Source organism: Balaenoptera ricei, chromosome 18, assembly GCF_028023285.1.
Source record: "Balaenoptera ricei isolate mBalRic1 chromosome 18, mBalRic1.hap2, whole genome shotgun sequence".
NCBI classification, from domain to species: domain Eukaryota; kingdom Metazoa; phylum Chordata; class Mammalia; order Artiodactyla; family Balaenopteridae; genus Balaenoptera; species Balaenoptera ricei.
Window position 1 is genome coordinate 24,513,307 of NC_082656.1, and position 26,478 is coordinate 24,539,784.

At 41.0% G+C, this 26,478-nt stretch overlaps 1 protein-coding gene across 1 annotated transcript in view; it reads right to left on the bottom strand.

Annotated features, from left to right (window-relative positions):
* TNFSF11 (TNF superfamily member 11) overlaps positions 1 to 22,236 on the bottom strand; it is a 33,529-nt gene extending 11,293 nt beyond the window's left edge. Inside the window, exons 1-2 of the mRNA XM_059902522.1 lie at positions 22,000 to 22,236; positions 15,086 to 15,253 (exon numbers count right to left, since the gene is read on the bottom strand). Coding sequence (XP_059758505.1) covers positions 15,086 to 15,253; positions 22,000 to 22,236 — 405 coding nt within the window. The remainder of the gene's footprint in view (positions 1 to 15,085; positions 15,254 to 21,999) is intronic.
* Positions 22,237 to 26,478: the final 4,242 nt, after the last annotated feature.

Consider the following 26,478-nt stretch of genomic DNA (forward strand, 5'->3'; position numbering starts at 1 on the left):
TCCAGGGTGAGGAAGCTGGGCAGACAGCCTTCCGTGTGATCTTCTCTTGGCTGAAAGCTACTAAAGAGGACCCAATGCCCTGCTCCCCAGGAAGATCAGCGATCTACCTTCTCAGAATACAGCATGTTTAGCATCTGTCACATGCAAGGACAAAGAGAACTACCCCCTGGTTTCCAAAACCCACTCATGACCATTAGGATCACCTGTAAGTTACTAACAAAAATCCAATGAATGAATGAACTTATTTATGGTCACACTGTAACAAGTAGGCTTTTCAGCGAATTTATGCATTTATTAAATAAGCATAATTTGCGCCTAAATTATGAGAGCTTCATTTAACCCTTCAAAACAGGACAAAAAGGAAAACCGACCTAATGGTAGACAGCCAAAAAAATCGCTGCCAATTCAAGGATAGAAGAAATCCTCTGGCATACTGCCACCTAGTGGACACTGTCTAACATTGCCAAGCCTGGGCTTCCACAGCCAGACCTCGCAGATTTGAAACTACCGTTCGCCCCCAACTCCAAAGTCTAAAAACAAGAGAGATGCGGAAGTTTCACAACATTTGAAAATCTGCTCCTTGTGGTATCTTCCTATTTAGACTGCACTGACTTTTCATCTTTACTGTCCGAGTACATTTGAACAGACAAGGAAACAACCGGTATGATTTTTCTTTATTTATTTATTTATTTATTTTTGGCTGTGTTGGGTCTTCGTTTCTGTGCGAGGGCTTTCTCTAGTTGCGGCGAGCGGGGGCCACTCTTCATCGCGGTGCGCGGGCCTCTCACTATCGTGGCCTCTCTTGTTGCGGAGCACAGGCTCCAGACGCGCGCAGGCTCAGTAGTTGTGGCTCACGGGCCTAGTCGCTCCGCGGCATGTGGGATCTTCCCAGACCAGGGCTCGAACCCGTGTCCCCTGCATTAGCAGGCAGATTCTCAACCACTGCGCCACTGGGGAAGCCCCTTTTTTTTTTTTTTTTTAATTTCGACTTTTTATTACACTCATAGAAAAAATGTTGGGATTTCACAATTTCTCCTCCAGGAAAGAAAGTACACAAAAGATCAATATGATTGTGTAACTGTGGTCTCTAGGACTGCTTCTCTTTAACTTCTCCTGAATTCAACATCCCAGAAGTACAATTCCCAGGAGTGTGACAGGGAGACTGCTGGGACAGGCTCCCTTGATCATCTTTTAAAAATATTTTTGGATCTTTTTCCAAAAGAGGGAGGAGGGAGACATCCCAGAACTGGCTCAGTCTTGATATATCAAAGCCACTTAGGAGAGATTGTACTCCGTAAGAATAAATATAAACACCTATCAGTACTTTCAACTTCTTTTGAGTAATTACGGGAATTTTGCTCCAGGTAATTTAAACATCTACAGCAAACGCTTAAGCCAGCCTTTGCAAACTCAGCTGGGTAACTGCCCCAAACAAGACTTTGATAGCATACCAATTCAAGAGCGAATGTTATTAAATTGGCCTTAGTTTGTTTGACTGAAGTGGGTTTTTTTTTTTTTTTTTGGTCTTAAAAAATCATATGTATAAATAGATTTAAATTTCCACTGAGGACACTCCCAGCTGTAAAGATTCCCTGAAAAAAGGTCAAGCTCCTGGAGTCTGGCCTTATCAGACTGAAAATCCCTCCTGTTCATTGTGATGTGAATTGTGTGATCCATGTGGGACCTGTCAATCAGCACAGGAGAAGCAATTTGTCTAGCCAGATGCTTCCGGAAACCACTGGCACCAGCTCCTACCTGGGGTCTCAGGTGGCTGGCTCCGCCTGCAATCCCAATAGCAGCTGCAGGGACATCTGGCTGGTTGAACAAGGATTTAACACCCCGTTTGCCAGATATAATACAGGGTTCATACACTTGTTAACATGTGTAATGCATTCATTTTTACATCTGAACGATACCCTTCCTTTAATTCTTCTCCAACCTAGTTACAAGAATAGTGTTTTCATCAGCTGAGTTAGCACATAAATGCCACATATGGGTTGCTTCTGAAAATGAATAGCCAGTTTCCTACTCTTGCAGAGAAATCCTGCAGACTTCCACCTTGTAAATAGCTCAGAAATCCATCCTCTCCTCTCCAGCCAGAGGACCACTGCCTTCCTTCAAGCTTTCATCATTTCTCATTAGGATTACAATAATAACCTCCTACCTCCTCTCCTGATCTGCTTTCCTCCAACTGGTCCATTGCTGCTAGAGAGAGCATCAGAAAGTCCGCATGGGAGCAAGCCCCTTCTCTTCTTTTTTGAAAGGTTTTTTAAAATTCTTATTGAAATATAGTTGATTTACAATGTTGTGTTAGTTTCAGGCACACAGCAAAGTGATTCAATTATATAGATAGATGATAGATAGATATATTCTTTTTAAGATTCTTTTCCATTATAGGTTATTAGAAGATATTGAATATAGTTCCCTGTGCTATATGGTAAGGCCTTGTTGGTTATCTATTTTATATATAGTAGTATGTATATTTTAATCCCAAACTCCTAATTTATCCCTCCCCCTACTTCCCCTTTGGTAACCGTAAGTTTGTTTTCTATGTCTGTGAGTCTATTTCTGTTTCGTAAATAAGTTCATTTGTAGTATGGCAATACTACAAATACTACTTAGTATGACAATCTCTGGGTCCATCCATGTGCTGCAAATGGCATTATTTCATTCTTTTTTTATGGCTGAGTAATATTCCACTGTGTATATATACCACATCTCCTTTATCCATTCCTCTGTCAATGAAGTCCCTTCTCTTCTGAAAACCCTCCAGGGGCTGCCTGCAGACTTCAGGAACAAGTCTACATTCCTTACCTGGGCGTATAAGGCCCTGCACGACCAGGCTGGTTACCATTCTGGACTCTCCAGCTATTCCTCCCCTGCACCCCCAAACTCCATCACCCCTGAGGACACTCTGGACGCTCAAGCCACACAGAACTACTTAGAGTTATTTCTCTCTGCAGGTCTCCTGCCCTCCCATCCATGCAGACTTGGCGTACAACTGCTCCCCTGGAGAAATGTCTTACTGTCTTATCGATAGCTCATCTTTAATTGTAAAGATTCTTTTTCCATGGCATTCTTGGCTCACAAGGCACTGAAACAATAGCCACCAGGTGTTGTGGAGCAACTAAAAAGACAGGATTAGAATTGATGCCTTAGCTTCGCTTGCCTCCTCTCCGAAAGCTCACATGGAACTTCCAATCCACAGGATGCGGGGAAACACTTTGTATGCACCTGGATGGAGCTGGAGGCCCCCCAGCTTGTCACGAAGAGTCAATGGTGACAGTTTGAAAACACCTCAGAGCAAAGAACTTTAGGAGCAGGAGCCATTAAAGGTTCTGTCACCTAAATACATGTCATTCAGGCATAGTGGAGCCTGTGCGTCTCAGCCCAGATCCCCTGGAGTAGAGCCCTACAGGGTACTGGGTACCAGGATGCAGAGGGCAGGAGCACTGGGAAGGGGGAAGGGCAGCTCCCCACCAATCCCCACAGGGGAGGGGGAGGGGAGGGGGAGATAGGAGGGGCCCAGGGTCCAGCAAGTGTCGGGGCAGGGGAGACAGTAGATAAGGCGTAAGCCCCCCTAATCCTGAAGGTAAGAACCATCTCGGACTTGAATTTGTAACTTTACCCTCTCATCCCTAAAATTCTTTATTTCTTACTATGAACTACTGATTTTAAAAATTCTCTCAAAGCCGAAGTCTTCTCAATAGGATTCTACCTCCCCCACCCTCATGCACCCCCCGCTGTGAATCTCCTCATCTCTTTGTCTCCTCACTGAATCAGCCACCAACCCACGACCATCTCTGGAAATTCTCAAGAAAGAGCTTTACCAAGAGAAATGTGGACCGGCCTCCTCCTTCCACCCTAAGTACAGTCAGCGAGGGCTCACTTCTCCCAGAAGAAGTTTGCTGATTGGAAAAGACATGTCTTTGCACACAGATAATGTACTCTACCCACCGAAGGGCTAAAGAATACGGTGCCCTTGTTTTCCTAAAGCAGAGTGATGCCTTCCCGGCAGGGCGATGGCTATGCTGGGAATAGAAAATTAGTTTTTATTGTTTAACCTTCATGGTTTAAATGAGGAAGTTTCGCTCTAGTTAAAGGTCCCTTCGGGTTTTCATGAAGTAGCCCTACGACAGCAATATTAGTCTTCATAAAGAGCCCAATTTTAAAGTGTCTTGCACTAGGGTACTCGTTTAAAAAGTTTCATCTAAGGGCTCAGCAGGGTAACTGCAGTGGGGAATCTTGGGCTAACTGCACTATTTACCACGTCTCTGCTCTCTTTTGCCACTTGAAACGTAATTATGCCACCTCACATTGGCAGAGCTTCTGACATTCACAAAGCCCTATCTCCTCTGTAGAAGGCTTACTCTCACAGACTCTTCCCCAAACTATTTCTGACTGCTACAAATGGAACTAAAGGGGGACAGAGGTACCAGGCCAGCCACTGTGGACCAGTGAGGCCAGGGAGGGAAGGGGCAGGATGGCGGTGAAGGTCCTCCAGACTCAAAGTCCCTATGGTGTTCATGCCCCAAAGAGGGAAGACGCTCCCTCTTGAAGAAGCAGTAAAAACACCACACTTGGGAGCGACCTCGACCCCTTGATGAGAATCTTCCAGGCACTGGTAATGTGGCTAGCTTCCAACAATATTAAACAACCGGCCACCTGATGACACCAAGAGCAGGGATGAGCACAGATCACTCACGTATTCGTTAAAAGTGTTCTTTAAACATCAACTGAGCGCCTACTCATTGTACCTGTCATTGGCTAGAGAAACCAAACATCACATAGTCTCTGTCCTTGGAAAGCTCACATCTGGGTGAGTCAGACCCGCACCCGGCTCCTGGGGTCAATGTTATGACGGGGTGAATACAAGAAGCCCTAGGTGTGCACAAAAGGGGCCCCTAACCCCAAAGGTGGGCAGGCGGGCATCATTGGGGGACTCTTTGGGAAGTAATGCCTGAGCTAAATTTTGAAAGACAATTAGAAAACTGTACACAAAGAAGAGCCTGGAATGGCACATAAAGAACATGCACAAAGACCCATAATTCATCCATCCATTTCATCCATCCATCCATCCATCCATCCATCCATCCATCCCACAAAGCTCACTGATGGCTGCTAGGGCCAGATGTTCTGCAGGATACTAAGATGCTGCGTGTCCTGGACGGATATCCTCTCTGCCTTCACTGTGTTTATGGCTGTAGCACGGGGGCGGGGGTGGGGTGGGGAAGGGCACAGCCAGGTTAGGAACTTCTAGCACTTTCCTGAGGTGGGTCCACTGAGCACAAGCTGAGGTGGGGTGAGGAGATGGAGCCACAAGGTAATGAGCCTGGAGAGGCTGACGTTGGAAGGAGGGTTCCAGAACACAAAAGGCTTTGTGTTATGTGTTCAGCAGCTCAGACTTTATCCTTATGACTATAGGGGGTCCACCAAAGGATTTCCTTAAGTAGGAAAGTAAGATTTGAATTTGAGAAGTCACTCAGCTGTGGAGAGGATAGGCTGGAGGTAATGTGAGTAGGATGGGGTGCCCACTTGCAGTGGTCCAGATGCAAAATGGCAATGGTGATGGCGACACCTGTATTCAGGTGGCAACAGCAGTGACACAGAGTAAAGTATGTGAAGGTTTAGTAAGGAGGTAGAATTCCCAGGATGGGGGTGAAGTGAAAAGTCAATGAGTAAGTGTCTAAGACCATCTTCTGGCTTCTGATTTGGGGTGATGGAGATAATATCATAGTAATTCACCACCAAGGGGTAGATCAGATGAGAAGCAGGTACAGGCACCGAGAAGAAGAGATTCTGAGGTCACCTAAACTTTCTGATGAAGATAAGCCTTACAGTTGATAATTATCAAGATTATTTTTACTGCTGCTACTGCTGCTATTCCCACCCAGTGTTCTCAAAGGGCAATGACTAAGGACTGGGGTAGCACCCTCGTGATGAGGAAGCTACGAGAGAATGGACCTCTCAGACCCTGAATCTCAAAAAGTTCAAGCAAACATTTATTGTCTGGTCATCTCATATATAGACTGTTCTCTGCAACTTCCAAGACCCATCTTCTCCACACAACACAGGCTGAATCCTACTTCTTAAATATAGTCATTCATTCATCAATGGCTTCCCTGTCCTCCAGTGGCCCTCAACTCTTCTTAGGATGCTTAGAATACCTCTTTGGTCAGTATCCACCCTGAAGCCTTCTTGTAAAGACGGACCAGCCCCCAGCCCTTCTAAAAAAGGATTTCCCATGTCACAAAGTCTACACCTAAACTACCAAATCAGAATCTTTGTAACAGATCTGGGAACCTTTTTCTTTCTTTTGTAAACAAGGTCTCCAAGTTGATTCTTAAGATCAAGCAGGTTTGGAAAACGCTGCTCTAGGGCACGCCATTCTCTCCAGTTCTACAGGCTGTACTTCTCCTAGGACGAGCCACTCCTGGTGGAGCAATCCAACCATCCTTTACCAAGTCCCCTCCAACTGAGGACCCTCAGTCTTACTGACTTCTGGAGTCTTAGCTCAAGATCCCCACGCCACATAACGAGATGCTCCTCTTTCAGGAACGTCCTTCTTCTTCTCTCTTTCTTTAAAAATGTCAAGCCAGAATATCTTTCCTTCTACCCTGGAGTACTTCTAGCACGAAGATAAGCCCACCTCTGACGACATCACTCCCTGGTTATTTCCCTCGTGCAGACCCTCCTACCTTTTGCCCTGGGTCTCCCCTGAGATTGAGCGCATCACGGCCAATGGCCCGTTGTTGGGCAAAAGGCAGTAGATGGCCTTGGTTTTGTAGGAAAATTCTGTGGGTCATACTTTGGCTTTCCCATAAAGGCAGCTTTTATAAATGCTAGATATGATTGGGGTTGATTGAATTGCAGTTCCCAAAACTGTTATGGCAGAGATGAAATCCCATTGGAAAACCACTACATGACTAACATCTTTATTTGGGAACGTCAGTGCCCCCAAACCCCAAGTTGCCTTGTGGGTTTACAAGAAACTTTCTTGGGACACATACTCTTGTATACAAAGGAAAAGAGATAATGAATGGGGTTTAATTTTTCCCCTTGTTTCTGTTGTGTGTGTATTAACTAAAAAGCAAATGAGAAATAATGGCTATGTAACAACTCCAGTGTTTACAAGTTCATAAACAGTTAAGATCTCCTCAACTTTTAATTGATTTCTTATGTACTTTAGTTTTAAAAATGGGAATAGGTTTCCTGTAATAATTGACATTGGAATTCTAAGGAATCAGCTTTACAGATGAAAAAAACAACCACTCAATCTGATGAACTTTCTGGTTTTAAATTAATGTTCTTGAATCCACAAAACCTACTAAAAACTGGACAAGTGAGAATCAAGGTTTATTCACAGATCACAGATGCATATGACTCAATGAATCTTTGGAAGTTCCTCAGAAAGATGCATGCTGTTAAATCTACCTTCAAATTTCTCTCTCTTCTGGAATCTAAATAATCTTAAAGTACTTTAACTTTTAGAAATAAAATCTTGACTGTTCCAATTTTTCAAAGACTTGTATATATATACAGAGTTACCTCTTGTTCATATAGTGAACCCACTTTCCTGCCTAAATAGGGTTTAGTGAGTACTGGAGACCACTCATTGTCCCCCTAGAATCCATCCTCTCCTCTCTCCAGTTAGTTATAGGCAACCCCTTTCCTCAAGCTTTGGTGCAAACGGTTGCCCCGCTAGAGACTACAATGTGTAGCCTACTTTGCATCCATGTGTCATTTTATGAGTAAGTTCCAGCCAATAAGATGCTACTAGAAATAACTGACGTCTCAACTTCCAGGTACCGCCTTGACTTTTTCTTTCTCCCTTTCCTCTGTCTGGAGATGACAATATATGGAGAAACCAATTTGGATCCAGAGATGGAAGGTACCTGTTGAGGATGGAGGTGCTTTCCTGCCAGCCCTGAACTGCCACCTCTGGATTATTGCACACGAGAGAAAAAACTTCTATCTTATCTTGTCCAATGAGTGATGAGTCTCTTTGTTAGGGCAGCATAGACTATATGAAATAACAGTGAATATATGACTGAGGATCAAAGGACTGTGAATCTTTGGGTACATCATTCTTAGTACCAGGAGACAGTTTCATTCCTATTGTGAATCCTGCAGGAGATAAGGCCAACTATGCACTGATTCCCAGGGAATAAAATAAGAATTCCAGGTAAGAATTAATTGTTCAGTGATTATGGCTCTGGTCTTACTCCCCATTTTCCAGTAAATCTTTGGAGGCTCAGAGACTTACTGACTCCAGGAAATGGTTAGTCAAGAATATGCTAACAACATAGCTTACTGGTAGTCATCACCATTGGCTTTTCATATTCTGGGATGAAATAGAGAGTTTTACAGAAACATAAAAGAAGCCAGAGCTGTGTTTTTAGTTCACATTGTAAACCTGCCTCTATATAGTTTATAAGCTATGAAGAGGCAAATAGACCTGGGGAAAACATGATTAAAGCAAGAAGTCCAGATGAACATAACTTTCAACAAAAATTAACCTGTAGTATGATTATATGGAGGCATTATTGCTTCAGGCTATAATATTAATAATCATCAATTATAACATTGGTAAGACATCCAATAGATGAGAACCAGGCTTATAACATTCTGAATGGCTTTGTGAGTTGGTCAATGACTCATGTTTATTTAAAAATATTAGTTTACAGAGTTCAAGAAGTCATCAGTCATTTACTTGTTCTTTTCCTTCAATCTTGAGTCTAAATTAGATGTGATATATTCAAATGTGAGCAAAGTGGCTGCAGTTCTCGTCCTGATGGAACTGCAAATTCGTTCCAAGATCTCTAAGCATTTCTGACTGTGCAGCTTCTTCAGGGAAAATTTTTTAATGCTCCCAAACGTGCATATTTATTTATTTAACTATTAAATAAAAACGTTCCTGTATATTAGCTACCTTATAAAATATTCACAGAAATATTTTGAAGCCAATATTAAAATATACATATACATGTAAATCACCTTGCTTCCTTCCAGTGGCCTAGGGAGGTCACCTTGAATGCACTGAACACCCCACGCTGGAGAGCAAGGTGATTGGTGTGACTTGTATATTGATCTCTCTCCTCCATATCACCCTTTCAGATACATTTCAAAGTAAGTTTCAGGAAGTCTTTCACCAACAGGTACCCAATGTGAAATCAACAAGCAGGCACACTAACATCAAGTAGAGTCACATCCCAGGGCTCAGGATGTATAAATATGTATAAACAGATGGCTTTCCACTGAGACTGGTCGGGAGGTCTGAAGGCCAAGTGCTCCTGTTCAGGCCTGAGCCCCCCGCACTGCTCCTCAGGCTGGCAGAGGCCAGAGAGGCGGCCAAAGCTGGAGCAAGAATTGCTTTATAAATCAGACACCGTATTTGTACTAGTGTTCTCTTTATTGTCATAGACTGTTATGAGAGACTTTGTAAATTGTGGTTGGTAGGGTTGGATCACTAAGAGGCTTTCAGAGTTCTGTGCTAAAGGGAAAAAAAGCCAAGAAAACCCAGCCACAAACAAAAAAGGCGGAAAAAACAGCATTACTTGTCTGACCAAAGACGGGCTGGGTAAACACCACTTTTTGCACACATAGAATGTGATATTGTGCTTATGTCTAGCATTTGTTACCATTGGATGGGGAGATCTCTCAGTAATGATTGCAGCCACAAAAGTAATTGTGTTTTATGGGTTCACCCAATATCTATATTAGAACTGAAGCTAAGATACAAACCTGCTTATGAATGCCTGATACATCCATCCTATTTTTAGCATCAGCAAGAGAAATGAGAAATCTGATTATTTTGGCAAGATGTGTAGACTGTCACCTTAACCAATAATCCTCATCAAAGGATAACACATTTGGCAAATCATTATTTGGCCAAGGTAAGAGAAGGGTAAATCCTTGGTTAAAGGACAAGTTATAGCAAAGTGCCTAGCACAGTGTGTGCACTGAATAAAATTGCTTGAGTCTAAGGATAAGATGAATAACGTGTGTCTCCTTCCTACAGAGTCTCTTGTCTGGGGGAAGAAATGGCGTCTTCTACCTCCAAACACACAATGGTATATTATGACAACTTCTTATTCCTTAAAAAGAATTATCTGTGTGTAATATTGTTACCCATGAGTAACAATCCTATAGCACAACAAAAACAAATATTAAATTAATGAAATAAAGTTCTACTCATCCTGTGAGTCACACTAGTCTGTTAGTATAATTAAAGCTGTGTGTCTTGGGAACTCCCTGGCGGTCCAGTGGTTAAGACTTCGCCTCCCAGTGCAGATGGTGCGGGCTCATTCCCTGGTCGGGGAGCTAAGATCCCACATGCCTCACGGCCAAAAAACCAAAACATAAAACAGAACAACACTGTAACAAACTCAATAAAGACTTGAAAAATGGTCCACATCAAAAAATCTTAAAAAAAAAAACAAAACCTGTGTGTCCTTAATAAGAGCAGTTGACTATTCTTGTCTGCCCACAAATCTTTCTCCTTCTGGCTTCCCAGGCACTGAATCTCTCATAATTAGTGTTACTCATGTGGAATGAGGCACCCTGTCTCCAACAGGCTCCTCAAATAGTGAAAATTCTGTCATTATTGTTCATCAACATCTTTAAGTACTAACTGGCTTATCGTACTCTCTAGACAGTCAGTCAGAAAGCTCAAAGGAAATGGGACAATGAACAAGTAAGTCCTGATGGGAGAGTTAGTGGCGGAAAGTTCACCGAGGGAGCAGAAGTGAGGACTGCCAGGGAGCAGCTATTGGCCACGTCTCTCCATCTGGCATTTATTTTCACTTAGGACGTGAGATAAGGCTATCACTTGAAAAAAAATAGCAAACAAACTGTCCTAGTCCCATTTTTGAATAACCCAAATTACACCCACTTATTCAAAATAACTTTCTATTATATTAAATTATACACACACATACATTCACACACATACAATGAGGTCTACTCCAAGGTGTCTGTTCTCGTTCATGGACTATGGCTTTGCCTAGTTCCGTCTTTACATTATCCAATCCTATTTTAAATGCCTCTATAGAGTTTTCTAGCTTTGTACATTCCTTGTTAAGCTAATTTTTCAGGCTTTTTAAAAATTATGAATGAAATCTTTCATTCATGTTTTCTAATTATTGTTTGAAATGGGGGCTAGTGATTATTACCTATTAACTATCTTTTTAAATAAATAAATCAATTTATTTATTTATTTTTGGCTGCATTGGGTCTTTGTTGCTGTGCGTGGGCTTTCTCTAGTTGCGGCAAGCGGGGGCTACCCTTCGTTGCTGTGCATGGGCGTCTCATTGCAGTGGCTTCTCTTGTTGCGGAGCACGGGCTCTAGGCGCACGGGCTTCAGTAGTTGTGGCTTGCAGGCTCAGTAGTTGTGGCGCACAGGCTTAGTTGCTCCACGGCATGAGAGATCTTCCCGGACCAGAGCTCGAACCCGTGTCCCCTACATTGGCAGGCGGATTCTTAACCACTGTGCCACTAGGGAAGTCCCTACCTATTAACTTTTACAAACTGATTTATTTTGCTTGTAGCTTTTCAGTTCTTTTGAATTTTCCCAAGTATACAATCATATCACATGCAGATTCTACCTTCTATATATTTTATTTCATTCTCATATGTAATTACATTTGCTGGCACATTCTGAACAATGTTAAATAACATGGGGACAGTGGGCATCTTTGGTGTATTCCTGATATTAAGAGAAATGCTCCTATTTTTCATCATTAGCTAACTTTTAGTTTGAACTATTTAGGATAACATCAAGAATCCATCTCGTTCTGTTTTCTAATGGATTTTAAACATCAGAAATAAGTGCAAAATTTTGTCAATCACTTCTCAGTGTCTATGAGATGATAACATTTTTCTCCTTTGACCTGTTAAGATGAACCATCCTTGCATTCTCATAGGTAAATGTTAATGGTATCTGTTCTTCTTAATATTACTTATTTTCCAAATTATCTTGGCTGATCTTGCATACTTATTCTTCCAGAGGAAACCCAAAGTATAATTTTTAAGAACCAGAACACCACTGAAATTAAAAGTTTATCTCTTTTTCATTGTAAGGATATACAGTATGGCTTGATTTAAACAGAAAATTAGGAGACAATCATTTACCTAACCAGGATTACCTTAATTAGAGGTTCAGCTTTGAACTAACAGATTACCTCTGGTACATGTCAATGTTTATAGATAGACCACTCAGTATTTAGGAGGTGGGATAAAAAGCTGACTACTGAAAATGAAACATAAAACAAAAACAATAAAAAATGAATTAGAATTTGTCTTTCTCTGTCTGACTTAACTTCACTAAGTATAATATTCTTTAGGTCCATCCACGTTGCTGCAAATGGCAATATTTCATTCTTTTTTTTAATATATCACTTACATGTGAAATCTAAAAAACAATACAGAAGAATATATATACAAAAACAGAAACTGACTCACAGACAGAAAACAAACTTGTGGTTACCAGAGGCGGAGAGGGAGGGAAGGAGGGACAAATTAGGAGTATGGGATTAACAGATACAAACTACTATACATAAAATAGAATAAGCAACAAGGATTTACTGTATAGCCCAGGGAATTATATCCAACATTTTGTAATAACCTATAATGGAATATAATCTGAAAAAAAAATAACTGAATCACTTTGCTGTATACCTGAAACTAGCACAATATTGTAAATCAACTATACTTCAATTAAAAAAGAATAGCAAATTGAGTATTAGATTTCACAATATATAGCTCAGTATATCCTCTTTTTCCCAATGTAGATCAGGATTTTTGATGATAATTTTAAATTGAGGGTCTTGCAAATGTTATGTCTTTCTCTCCTCCACTAATACACTATCCTTCAACATGTAGCTTAAATGCCTTAAGAATAGGCTGTTTAATTACTTACTGTATTAATTAAATTAATTAATTATACATCTTAAATAGACCTAGAAGTTTCCTAAGGATAGTATATAATCAACATGTTTATTGCTGCTGGTGATAAAAATGTCACAGTGGTTTTCTGCAACTTGCTTCAGTGTCCTATTGTTTTGTCCTCTCGCATGTTTAGAAAAATGATCAAACCTGCTCTATCTAAACTTTTAAAATATGTCTTTGATTAAATCATCAACAATGACAATGAATTAGTAATAATGGTGATAAAAGTAATATATAAACATTTAATGAGTGCATACTATATTTCCAGTACTGTGCTTAGGTCCTTTACATCTTTTATTTCAAATCAGCCACAGTCCTGCTACGGAGGGATTGTGAGCTCCACTTTTTAAAGATGAGGAAGCCAAAGCGAAGAAATATTAAGTATTTTCCAAGATCACATTTATTTAATCATAAGTCTATCTGACTTCACATGCCACGATTTTTCCCACAAAATATATATGAATTAAGATGATGTGAGCAGAGGTAAATACAGTATAGTAGCCATTCAATTTCCAATTTCTTTCCATGGTAAAAAATCAGAAGTTACTCATTTTTCTCTTATTTTTAGTAGTTTAATTTTTTGCAAAAGCAGAAAAAGAAAATGTTATAGAACTTTAAAAAATGAATTAGACTAGTGGAATTGCTGTTGCTATAGCTCAAAAATTACAATGTAAGAAAAAAAGATCAAATTTAAACCCACATTTTAAAATATGCATCTACTGTGTAAAGCTAAGCACCTACACACTATAATGAAAATGTAATATTTTTAAGCAATAGCTCTTATAGATATTAGAACAATATGTACTTCCTTGATTCTATGATGTATTTTTTTTATATTTCAGAATCTCTGAAATTGATGCAACTAGAATCTATAATGATCATGTTTAATTCTTTAGTTAAAATTTTTTTCTTTCTTTGTGATGCATGAAATAAAGTAAGCTTAAAATTCGTGGTATCTTAGATTTGTTGAAATATAGCAAATATCAGTTTTAAGGGTTATACAAAACAGCTTTATCACCCTACTTCTATATCCAATACATATCCTCTTTTTAAAAAATGCTATTACTATTTGTGAATCTTTAAAAAAGAAACTAATTAAATTTTAGTTTAGATTTAAGGCATTTGAGAACTTTAGTATTTACTCTAAGATGATCAGAGATAGCCCAGGGAGTTGCAAACTAGAGGTTGGGATGTACGAGCGGATGCAAGAATCCATGCAGATGTGCACGCAAGTATGCAATGTATACAGATGTGCATGCACTGGAGTCACGGGATTCTACCCGGTTCTTGGGTAGAAGTAAAATAATTACAAGGCTGCAGAATTCTCAAGTGACTTTATCCAGGAAAGTAAAACAGGCAGTTATTACAGGGTTTCTCAATTGAGGCTGTCGGTGTAGAGAAGTCATTCGTCTTCTCTGTCCTCATCTCCTCCCTTCTCACCCAGCTCTCCCGAAGAATGAAAAATGGACAGAGAATTTCCATCTCACCCACCACATCAATTCTTGCTCTACTCGCTTACGCCCTCACTTCAGATGACAACAGTGGACCAGCTATAGTCATTCTCAACAGAGACCTGGATCCACAGATGTGGAATAGAGGTTCCTACCATTCTAAAACCAAATATAAAGGAAGTAGCCAGCAGAGAATCCTGTGAGCTAAAGGAATGTCTTCTAAGGCAGGGAATTCAAACTAGCAAACTGACCCACTGACTACCACAAACCATCTTTGTCCTCCTTCCAAGTGTGAATGTAAATCCCTCCTCCAAAATAAAAGAAAGAAAGATAGAAAGAAAGAAAGAAAGAGAGAGAGAGAGAGAGAGGGAGGGAAAGAGGGAGGGAGAAAGAAAAGAAAGAAAGAAGGAAAGAAAGAAAGGAAGAAAAGGAAGGAAGGAAGGAAGAAAGAGGGAGAAAGGAAGGAAAGAAAGGAAAGAATATTTGCCTGAATGTTGCTGGTCACCAAAACTAACCACTACCAACTTCAAAAGAATTCTGCTAATCCCACAAAAAAAAAATTCTCTTTAGCTCTTTTACAAATGATTAAAATAAAAAAGAACAAAGTCAACAGCACTTAGCCAGTTTTAATTTTCAATATTAGGAGAGTCAGTGAGGGCCTTTGACTTATCTCAATGTGTACTCACCTTTTGCACAGCTGCTTGAAAGGCCTGTTTAATTCTCTTACACGAATCAGGTATTAATTTTGAGTCTTGACTCTCCAGAGTTGTGTCTTGCAAATCCGTGTTTTCATGGAGTTTGAAAATTCTATTAATGCAGTGAGTGTCATCTTCTGATATTCTATTAGGATCCATCTGAGGGGGGAAAAATGTGAGGATGTCAGAGTGGTTATCACTGATCATTCTGTTATTTAATAAAGTGTGACTTAAGGACAAAAGAATTCATTCTTGCAAGAGTCATTATGTCCCCAACAACTAATAGTTAATACAATTACCATCGAGTTGGTGAAAAAATTGACTTCTAATTCATTTTTATGAGTAGCTGACTACCATCCACAACACACCTGTACACATGTGATTCATGGGGAAATTATCAAAATCGTCTGACATTGTAAAAGTGCTCACTGAGGGGAGGGGAATCAAAGAAATTACATGTGTTCAGTACAGGGAGAGAAAGCCTTTTAAGTCCCCCCCATGCAGCACGCTACATGGGATTATGAAGCCCACTTGGATATTCAAAGCATGAAACCTATATAAATCAGGTGAAATTAACATCATGTTCAGCTGCCATGTTTGTCTGGCCTTTTCCCTTAATCAATGTGTGTTTTAATCAGCTGAAGAAGGGAGGGAGAAATCCATTTCCTAGCTCTAAAGAAAATCTAAAGCCAGAAGCATAATTTCCCTTTTCGTTGAGCCTCTCATCAGTTTTCTTAACCTGGAGTGGTACGTCTGTCAGAGGGTGCCCGAGAATGTGTGTGGTGCTATTTGGTGTCAGCTGGGATGACGGGGGCTCATGGTGTGAGCAAGCTCTATGGATACATGCTGAGGGGATGCTAACATTCTTGTAGTGTACGGGATCGTCCCACCCAAAATATCCCCATCAAGTTATTAGCTGGTCCCCTGGTTAAAACAGGTGCCAGCATTAGCACTTCTTTAAGTATTACTCTTTTAAAATTGTCTGCCAGCTCCTCCAAGTCTTTGTAGTGGTTTCAACTGCCAAGTAAATAGTAGAGGTAATTAGCTACCTAATTGTTTTAATTGGTTTAATTTTTAAGTGGTATAATTTATTGTCCTCTTCTTTCAAAAAATTCAAGGTACTTCATGTGCATTTGCTTATGACTAGGTACAGGCTAGATGAAAAAAAGGGAAAATTATGTAAGTTTCCAATAACCAAAGCCCAGTCAATTAATATCAAGTCTCTCGTTCCCTGGTTTAATCATCTTTTTGAAAGTCATCAGAAGATGTGCAGGTTTATTAACCAGCTGTCAGAAGTAAACTAAGAAAGTACCCTATCCATACCCGTGATTCTCAAAATGAAATAACAGCCTTTCAACAAATGTGCCCCACTAATGCAAATTTTATCATTCCACTTTTGCACGGTGTGACTCAGGAAGCAAAACTATTTGCAATCCAAGTTTACTTTTTCTTTCTTTAAAATAATTAGTATGAATCAGAATATCTGAGATTTTATATAAGGCAAGTGTTCAATTCCATACTTTCTTTAAAAAGCTCACTTATACCAATAAGTTTCCCAAAAAAACAGAGAAGCCTGGACAACTGATATGAAGAGTCGTTGGATTCAGACCTCAAGAAAGAAGAATCCTGCAAGGGCCTCAGCTATCTCACCACCAGAAAGCCGCTGAGCTAAAGGAACAGTGTGGTATTAGTGGGGAAATGCCTGGGTACCCTAACATTGGTTAAGCCCCAGTCCCGCTGACAAGCTAAGTGCCATCAACAGAAGCAGCAGTACCGGCGACCCTTGCTATGGAAACTCTAGTCCAATCACTTGCAGCGTTACAGGCTCACCCAGAATTTGTTAGGAATGCAGACGCTCAGGCGCCACCCCAGGCAGTGCCTGTGAATCTGCATTCTAACTAGATCCCAGGTGATTCTGATGCACGTTAAAGTTTGAGAAGTAATGCTTTCAAATACCGAAGATACAAATATCAATTGTCTGCTATTAAAATGTCTCCAAATTTCTTTGGACACCAATTTTAAAATTTTTTCACAAGTAATACCAATTAGTATTAATACAAAATTACTGAAACGGTCAATAATGGCTAAGGGTTTAATGCAAAGAAATATAATGCCAAGATTTTTGTCTCTTCTCTATTAAAAAAATGTCCATGCCCAGGTCCCACCCTTGGCCAATTTAATCAATATTCCTAAGGGGAGGGGTCAACTGAGTCTCTCTCCCCAAGTGTTTCTAATGTGCAGGTGAGAACCACTGTTTCAGAAAGTCACATTAGAGCTAAAACATATATAAAATGTCACCAATTGTTTTCCCAAATGGAAGTATGGCATAATTAATTTTGATATACTCAATTAATTTTGATATACTATTTTGTTTATTTAAGGGTCATATGTTAGAATGTTATTTCTATTATTTTTAAAAAATTATTTTATTGAAGTATAGTTGACTTACAATGTTGTATTAGTTTCTGGTGTACAGAAAAGTGATTCAGTTATACATATATACAACAGTTTGCATCTGCTAATCCCAAACTCCCACTCCATCCCTCCCCAACCCTGCCCGCCCTCTTGGCGACCACAAGTCTGTTCTCTATGTCTGAGTCTATTTCTGTTTCATAAACAAGTTCATCTGTGTCATATTTTAGATTCCACATATAAGTGATATCATATGGTATTTGTCTTTCTCTGACTTACTTCACTTAGTATGATAATCTCTAGGTCCATCCATGTTGCTGCAATGGCATTATTTCATTCTTCTTTATGGCTGAGTAGTATTCCACTGTGTATATGTACCACATCTTCTTTATCTATTCATCTGTCAATGGACATTTAGGTTGTTTCCATGTCTTGGCTAATGTGAATAGTGCTGCTATGAACATAGGGTTGTATGTGTCTTAGAAATTTATTTTTAACCTACAGACAAATGTCTTTCTTATTCCAGTGCCCTTGTAGCTCTCCTTTCCTGAAGATGGAGACCAGGAGAAAGGGTGGCGTAGAGGTGCAGGGGTGCAGGGCCGCAGGGCCAGCAACACACACAGGCAAATGATGGCCTCTGCTCCTGTGGTCTCAGGAGCTGCAGGGCAGGGCGTCGGACTGATGCTGGACCCTCCACATTACTCACCGAGTGGCTGGACAAATGTAACCTCTCCCCTAACAACCTGGATAGAAAATTTATATGATGGAAAAATTACACTTTTTAGTCTATTTTAGCGACTAACGAGATCAGTTACACATCACAAATTAGAAAAAGGTGTATTTCTAGTGCTGCAAATCATTTGAAAAGCTTTTTCAGTAAATTCAACATGCAAAGCACTAGGCTGGATGCTGTAAAGAAGGTAATGAGCAAAACAGGCGGTCCTGACCTGCAAGGAACTTACACTCGACAGAGGAACGAAGAAACTCATCCAAAAATCAGAGTAAAAAAAAAAAAATCACAGTAAACAGTAAATGCATTTATTGTATCTAGAAATGACTTAAAATATTAAGTGAATCTTGAATATTTGATTTAAACTGGACTTCAAAAACACAGTGATCAGATGATGTAGTTCATGTGAAAGGAACTCAATCTTAAAAAAAAAAAAAAACTTCCTTGAAACTTAATCATTTGTAGGGTTAAATGAGGCAGGATGCTAGACATTTGTGCTACTTTGTTTTCTGTTTTTTCAAGCAGGCAGCCTACACACCTCCACATCAGATTTTCGGTAATGACTGCTCTCCTGTTTGGGTAACAAACAGCCCAGGGAGGTTGGTGTGCATATTGGGGGTTTGGCGGAAGGCGTTAAAAGGGGACAGAGATTGAGTTTCCTGAAAAGCTTATCTTGTAGCTAAGCTCTAAACTTTGAATATGGTTATATGGATGCTTAAAAAAAAAAGGGCACATAAATTTTAAAAGCAATTTTTTGTAAGGGTTTTTTTTTCTTTGTAAACCAAAGTATGAATACTATGTGGTAAATATATAGCACAAGCCACATGCTATTTTTTCTTTGGCAAGGTTGGTAGGGGAAAAGCCAATCTACACTGGATCTAGTACTTTTTAAATTTTTTTTCTTAATCTAGGCACAAGCAATCTACAAACATTCAGGAGGCTGATTCACGTTTAGCTATTCAAACATGAGTGGAGCAGGGGAAAAGTTTTTGTCACTATAATTTTTACATTATTTGGGGGCATTTTTCTAAATGCATTTAAAACTAGATTGAATTGTTTTTTCTTGAGGATTTGCATGGCTCCCCCCTCCCATCTTTAAACAAAAACAACAAAACTGGCTCCTTTTCTTTTCTTTTCTTTTCTTTTAACTGTTAACTGCAAACATATTACCTGATATTAGATGATTGCATTCTAGTTCAAACACATTCAGAAGCCCCAAGTAGTTGACCCACAAATTTACTGGAAATCAAAAAACTATCTCTTATTTGGTACCAAGTTCTAATCCAAGGAAGCTGATATAAGTGAAAATGTTAAATCAGTGTCAGGTCAAACTGAATCTACTCTCTCAGCTAGAACTTCGAAAGGCTTCCAGCATATGTGAAAGTGGAAAGAGTTGTAGACTTGTAGAAGCTCCACGTACCCATCACCGAGCTTCAGCGATTACCAGTGCATGGCCAATCTTGTTTCATCTATAAGCAACCACTTCCCTGTTCCCCAGGCTCCCCACCTATTATTTTGAAATGAATCCCAAACATCTTATTTCATTTGTAACTACTTCCGAATGTATCTCTAAATGATTAGGACCCCTTTCAGCATTAACTGTAGATACCATACTCAGCAAAACGTAACCACATCTAGTGGAGTATCCTCCTATGAAAACATTGCTCCGAATATTACTTCTTAACTGAAGGAGATGACCTTTTAAAAATGTAATACACAGTTGGGTTCAGAGTAATGGCTGATATATTTTGCATAAGTTTTGGAGAAGCCCAATCTTCATGGCATTTAGGAAAACTGTACCCAGAAATTCGATGACATTAAATTCTCCGTCTGAAAATTTTCTATCCATGTGACATCAAGATTGCTAAACGATCATCAGAAGGCTAGACCCCTCAGCCCACCAGGCCATGAATATTGAGAATCCCTACAAAGAAGCTGAGCACTTTCTTCAACAGCCCAACAGGTCATTCTTTCCTAAATGGTCACGCCGATTTCCATGGTTCCTGCCAATCTAAGCTGTTCCTGGTCCCTGGAACTCATTCATTTCCTACTGCTCTTTCAGTGCTGAATACTCACTTCACTACTACTGCTATGAAAATGCCATAACCCCAAGGTGTTAGAAAAGATAAAGAGAACTACTGAATCTTCTGTCCCTTTTCTGAATGCTTCTCTCTTATTTGACTAAGAATTTAAAGTCTTTTGTCATAGGCCCCTTCATTACCTGGCATCATGCAATGCACATAGTATGTGGACATTGTATGTTGAATAAATGATTCTTAATTCATATTCCATACCATTTAATAGTGTCATGTGCATTGCAGGCACTCAATATACAGACATTAAATGGCGGGGCGGGGCAGGGGGAGGAAGGGGACAGGACCACATGCTGGATGAGAAAATGGATAAATCATTCATTCTTGGCTGCAGCATACTCCAATGAAAGAAAAATGTTTCATCACTTTCATATAGATTTGTGTAATCTATGTTGCAAGTAAGCCACTTGAAAGTTGTATTTTTAGAAAAACTTCCTCTCAATAGGAAAAGATTATTTTTATCAACATACAAATACAAATTTTCTAAAGCACTGCGCATAGTATGTCTACCTTTTAGTAGATAAAGTAGTTCTATAAAATGCAAATTAGTGGATACTGAATATTTAACAAAAAGCCTATGATTACAAGTAATGGAGTTCAAGACTCTGGCACATGTCAAAAACCCATACAGCCCAGGCAATGCCTTGTTCTGATGCATTCAATTTGGTTTAGTAATCACCTTTTAATCTGAAAACCAATGAAGTCCAAACCCAAGTCTTTTTTCCCATAAAAAAAAAAAAAAAAAAATGCACAGTCAGCCCCCCACTTCCTTTGAGAAAGAGTTCACAGCACCAGACAAGAATACTTGAATGAATCCAACCAACTGCACTGCAATTTCCAAGAAAACACAAGAGCATAAACCACCAGAAAGCATAATGTTACAAATTTACCCCTTCCTTTCTACTATCTCTCTGCCGTTCCTAGCCGGCTTCCTCACCTTTGAAAAGCTTGATTACTTGCTAGATTGTTGCTAGGCTGTGCCGGGGGAGAGAACTTCACCACCTCCACACACACTTTGCTTCCTTCCTCCGCCCACTTTAGTGGGAAGGCACGAGGGCCCTTCTTTCTAATTTCACTCCGCGAGAGCGGAGCCCGGGTCCTAACACCAGGCTTCTCTGGCCGCGCTATGTCTTTCGGTCCATCTGGCGACTTGGGCATCGCCCCCCGGGGCTCCAGCAGCTGCCGGCAGCGCACGCACTGCGCGGTGCAAAGCAACCAACCCCAGGACCCCAAATCCTCCCGGGGGTGGGTGGGAAGGGAAAGGGTCGATTCCCAACGGTAGGCGCTCAATTTTTTTTCCTGCGTGGACCTAAGTTCATTCTTTGCTTCAAGTGGGAAGTGGAAGCAGAGAAAAGTGTGCAGTCGTTTCCCAAAGAGGTGAGCGGCCAATGCGGTCTCGCCGGGGGAAATTCAAACGCACCAGGCCGGGCGAGCTCAGCTTCGGCGCGCAGCAGGGCCGGGTGCGTGCGCGAGGACCAGAGGCCAGCGCGCCGGGCCCCGCGCCTGGCTGTCCCCCAGCCGGACGCTCCCTTTTTAGGGTCACTTTCCCCTCCCCAGATATGCAAGCTCTGGGGAGTCAAGCCGGGGGACTAGACTCCATCGCCTGCAAAGTGCTGGAGGATGAAGGCGGGTGCGCCCCGCCCGCGCGCCCCTGGGAGGCGAGCACTCACCTGAGCTCGGAAGTAAAGGAACAGGGCGACGCTGCACGCGACCTGGCCCAGCCCCAGCCCCAGCAGGGCCACGAACGTGGAGCGGGAGGCGGCGGCGGAATGGTGCGGGGCGGGCTGCGCGGGCGGCGGCGGCGGCGGGGCGTGCAGGGCGCCCTCGTGCGGGGCGCCGGAGCCGCCGCTGCCCATCTCCTCGGAGCCGCGCAGGTACTTGGTGTAGTCTCGGCTGGCGCGGCGCATGGCGCTCGGCCCGCCTCGCTCGGGCGCTCGCCTCCCTCCGGGGCTGTTCGGCCGGCGGCCAAGTCCAAAGGCGGCGCAGAGCCGGCGCGCGGCCAGGCGGGCCTCGACGTAGGGGCGCTCAGTGGCGGGCGCTGCTCCTGGGGCGCGCGGGCGAGCGAGGAGGGTGCCGGCCGCCCCAACTCTTATAAACCGCTTCGGGAGGGCTGGCCCCGGGAGCCAATCAGCCCCGGCCGAGCCTGCCTCTTCCACTCCCACCCCTGGCTCCCCTTCCTTCCTTTCGCCCTCCCTCCCTTACTCTCTCCCTGAAAGGCCTCCTCCCTCCCCATCGGGGCCCTCGGAGGAAGAGGCTGTGAGTTGTTCTAGCGGTTCCAGAGGCCACTTGCCCATCCTCAGCGGCCTTTCTGGAGGTCCAAGAGATGGGCTGGGGGAGATGCAGATGAATGTCTTGGTCAAGGATAAAGGTGACATCGCAGACATTCCTGGGGCAGTTGGCATCCCCGAGCCTCAGTTTCCCCTATAGGATTTAGAAAGTTGGACTTGGTGATGTCTGAAGGCCCTTCCTATTTGCCTCTCCTCCTCCCGCCAACCCCCTCACATTTTTTTTTTTTAGCAAGGAACACCCTCAGAGATCCTGAGGGTGCAGCCTCTAGCATGTTTCCAAATATAGGTTCCGAAATATGTATTTTGGCAGGCTTAAGAAACCAGAACCCTCTTCCCAAACCCCTGTTTCTGCACCCTCAAAGTGGCTTTAAATGAGGCAGATTTTGAATGTGGCAGCAGAGAGCCGATAGACACCAACTGTGACTTAAAAAAAGAAATTTGGTACAGAGAGAGGGGTAGGACCCAGTAACTTTACATATAGGACCATATATATGAAGAGAGTTCAGTCACATGCCATTCCTACTGCTTGGCAGTTACTTTCCTTCAGTGTCCTAAAAATAAGAGAGGTATACACCCAGAGGCGGGCCACCCAGGAGCGCTCCTCCAGCTGTCAATCAGGAAAGAAAGATGTTACACAAAGCTGAGGTGGAATTAAATGTTGGTTTCCTTGCTAAGGAAAACTTTTTTAAAAGTCTGTCTTCAGAATTGTGCCCCTTGGTAAGAAAATGAGAATACGAACATTGCTCACAGATTCTGATACAGCTTCAGCAGGAAAGAACAGAGGTACTGGCCAATTTAAACACCTATAAAAACTTAGGATGTTTTCACTTTTTGTTACTACGTTTGAATTTTGTGTCCTCTTTCTGCATAGTTCTCGAAAGGGCATTTCATAGGGAAGATTCTTCACAAATGGCACATCTCTGAGTTACTAAAACTCGTGTTCGCAATTAAACACTTAAAACTCAGCACGTGTTGAGGAAGAGCAACTAGGATGGGTAAAAAATAAACACCCAAATGAAATGATTTGTTCAAATTCAAAGATGCTTTTAGCATTCATTTGTGTATGTATCTCAAGTTTGATGAGGAAAGAGGGAAAAAAACAATTTTCAAACTCCAACAGAGAAACAACAAATGTTGATCTTCTATTCCATGCAGGCTGGGCCTCTTCTTACTTTTTGTTGGTGAACTTTGGGAAGTAACGGTTGTTTTCCCTCTCTTTCTCTTCCTTCTCCTTTTTCTTCTTTTGGGAAACAATTCTATATTTCATCCTTTTTATAAATCTCTACTAGAATCAAAGATTTTAAAAAATGTGTTATAACAACTAAACCCACAGTGACTTTACTGTACAGCCCTTTCCATTCTTTTTCAATGTTTTATACATGTCTTTTATTCCTTGGCATCTTGATCCTCAGATTAGAAGAAGTTCCCTCAAATCTCTGAATCTGTTCAGTTGTGTTTGACCTAGTCGCTTCATGGATAGGACCGTATATTACATTCCTACAGAGTTCTTCATGCGACATTCCTCCTGCAAGGCAGTTATTTTCCTTTCCTATCCTAAAGGTGTCATCCCTCTGTGTTCCCGCATCCACAGGCTGGATTGGAAACTCCACTGTCAGTCCACTTGTTGCTTCTTCAAAGGTAATGAAACTTTCTGGCCTATTAATTAATTAATTTATTTGTCAACATTTCACTCCCGAATTACTCGACATTCGCTTAATAAAAGGGCTGGTCCCATGGTCGGCTTCGCTTGGAAAATCCTGCGTTAAACAAAATTAGTTGTTGTTTGTTTAATGCAGATCATATCAGTGACATGAATGTACAAATGTATTTTGTAGATCTCCAGAAAAGGGGTTTGGTATTCTCTGCTTTTCAAAAAGTTTTCATCTTTTTTTTTTTTTTTTTTTGAGGGGACGGGAGGTTCACATATCAAGGGTTTAAGAAACAAAATTTGGTAAAAACCAGATGAGAAACATCTGTAGAACACAAATGGACAGTGCAGCACAAATGGCCTGAATGTCAGTAAAACAGTCAGTAGCCCGGGGAACCTACAAGGACTGAAGGAACAGGAAGAGAAGAGACCAGAACAGGACCATGGAGGATATTGAAGACCCTGTCAGATTGGAAAAAAGCATTCAGATCCATTTTATTTAATTTTTATTTTTTTAATTTTTATCTTATATTGGAGGATAGTTGATTAACAATGCTGTGTTAGTTTCAGGTGCACAGCAGAGTGATTCTGTTATACATATACATGTATCTATTCTTTTTCAAATTCTTTTCCCATTTAGGTTATCAGGGAGTATTGAGCAGAGTTCCCTGGGCTACACAGTACAGATCCATTTTAAGGCATCATGCTGGCCATCCAAAACATTTCCACAGACCTGCGGTTTTCTGTCCTTGCCAGGGCTTCATGGAGCCCCTCTTAAACACCACTGGCCCAGCAGGTGACTCTCAAACTCCTTACCATGTTTTAGATCAACTTCTGGTTCCTATTGCTTCATTGCCTCACTTTTTCCCCCTGCAACCCTACACTTTACGCCCCAGCAACACAGGACTGCTTGCACCTTCCCATTTCTTGCCCTTATACCTTTGGTCATTCAGTGTCTTCAACCAGGATTGATCACCCTGACTTTTTCACCTGATTATTGCCTTATCTTCAAACATTCAGTTAAGGTCCCTTGTCCTTAGGAAGCTTTTCCTGATAGCCCACCACCCCCAGGCTGTCTGTCACGCCCCACTATTTCTATCTAATTCTTTATTACATGATGTGCATATGTTTATCGTAGTTCTGAAACTTCTTTTTATGATCTTTACTTTGCTTCTCTGTCTCACCTACTAGACTGTAAGCTCCCTGAGGGAAGTCATGACCTTTGTATTCCTACTGCCTTAACACAGTGCTTCATGAAGGTCTGTGAAATGAATGAGTAAGTAAAAAAAAAAAGAATATAAACGTTTCTGACATTCCAATAACAGAGGGCTGAACTGGGGAGAACACTAAGTATTAAATAGAAAACTACCCCAAATAACATCACTCTCTAATTATACTGATAACCTAATTTAACTAGGAAAACATACAGCAAACTTAAGGGCATAACATGCCCAGACAATAAGGAGAAATAGATATATGTATTTTTTAAGGCTGATATTGTAGAATTTTATTATCAAGCTTATAGAACTTAAGAAAATTTGAACATGAGTGACTTTCAGATTTTATGTAATTATCTATAAACTAGCAGCTCTCAAACTTTTTAGTCTCAGAATCTGTTTACTCTCTTACAATGGAAACTTCCAAAAGCTTTTTTTTAATGTGAGTTGTAGCTGTCAATATTTACCATATTAAAAATTCAAACAGAGAAACGTTTGCTCATTTGCGGTAACAACATTAACATTATTTATGAAATATAGATCATTTTAAAAATAAAAATATAAGTGAATAGGATTGCATTGTTTATGTTTGCAAATCTCTTTAATAGAAGACAGTTGTATTCTTCTGTCTGCTTCTGTACCCACTCTGACGTGATACATTATTTTTCTCAAAGTGTATAAAGAAAATACAGCCTCACACAAACATATAGTTAGAAAAAAGAGGAATATTTTAATTGCCTTTTCTGATAATTGTGGTGTTTTCCTTTTCTACTACACCAGAACTCAACAAGTGGTCACTTCTTAGCCATTATTTGCACTATGGAATCTAAAACCATCCGTGGAGTTTTCCTCCTCTGTTACAATAATATCCATTGATCTATATTTTTATTTGAATGGTTCTCTTACCCAGGGATGATTTGTAATACTGGTCATTTGGAAAATATTCATTCACTGAGTTCCACAGATTTTCCAAGTGTTGACATATTTCATTATACA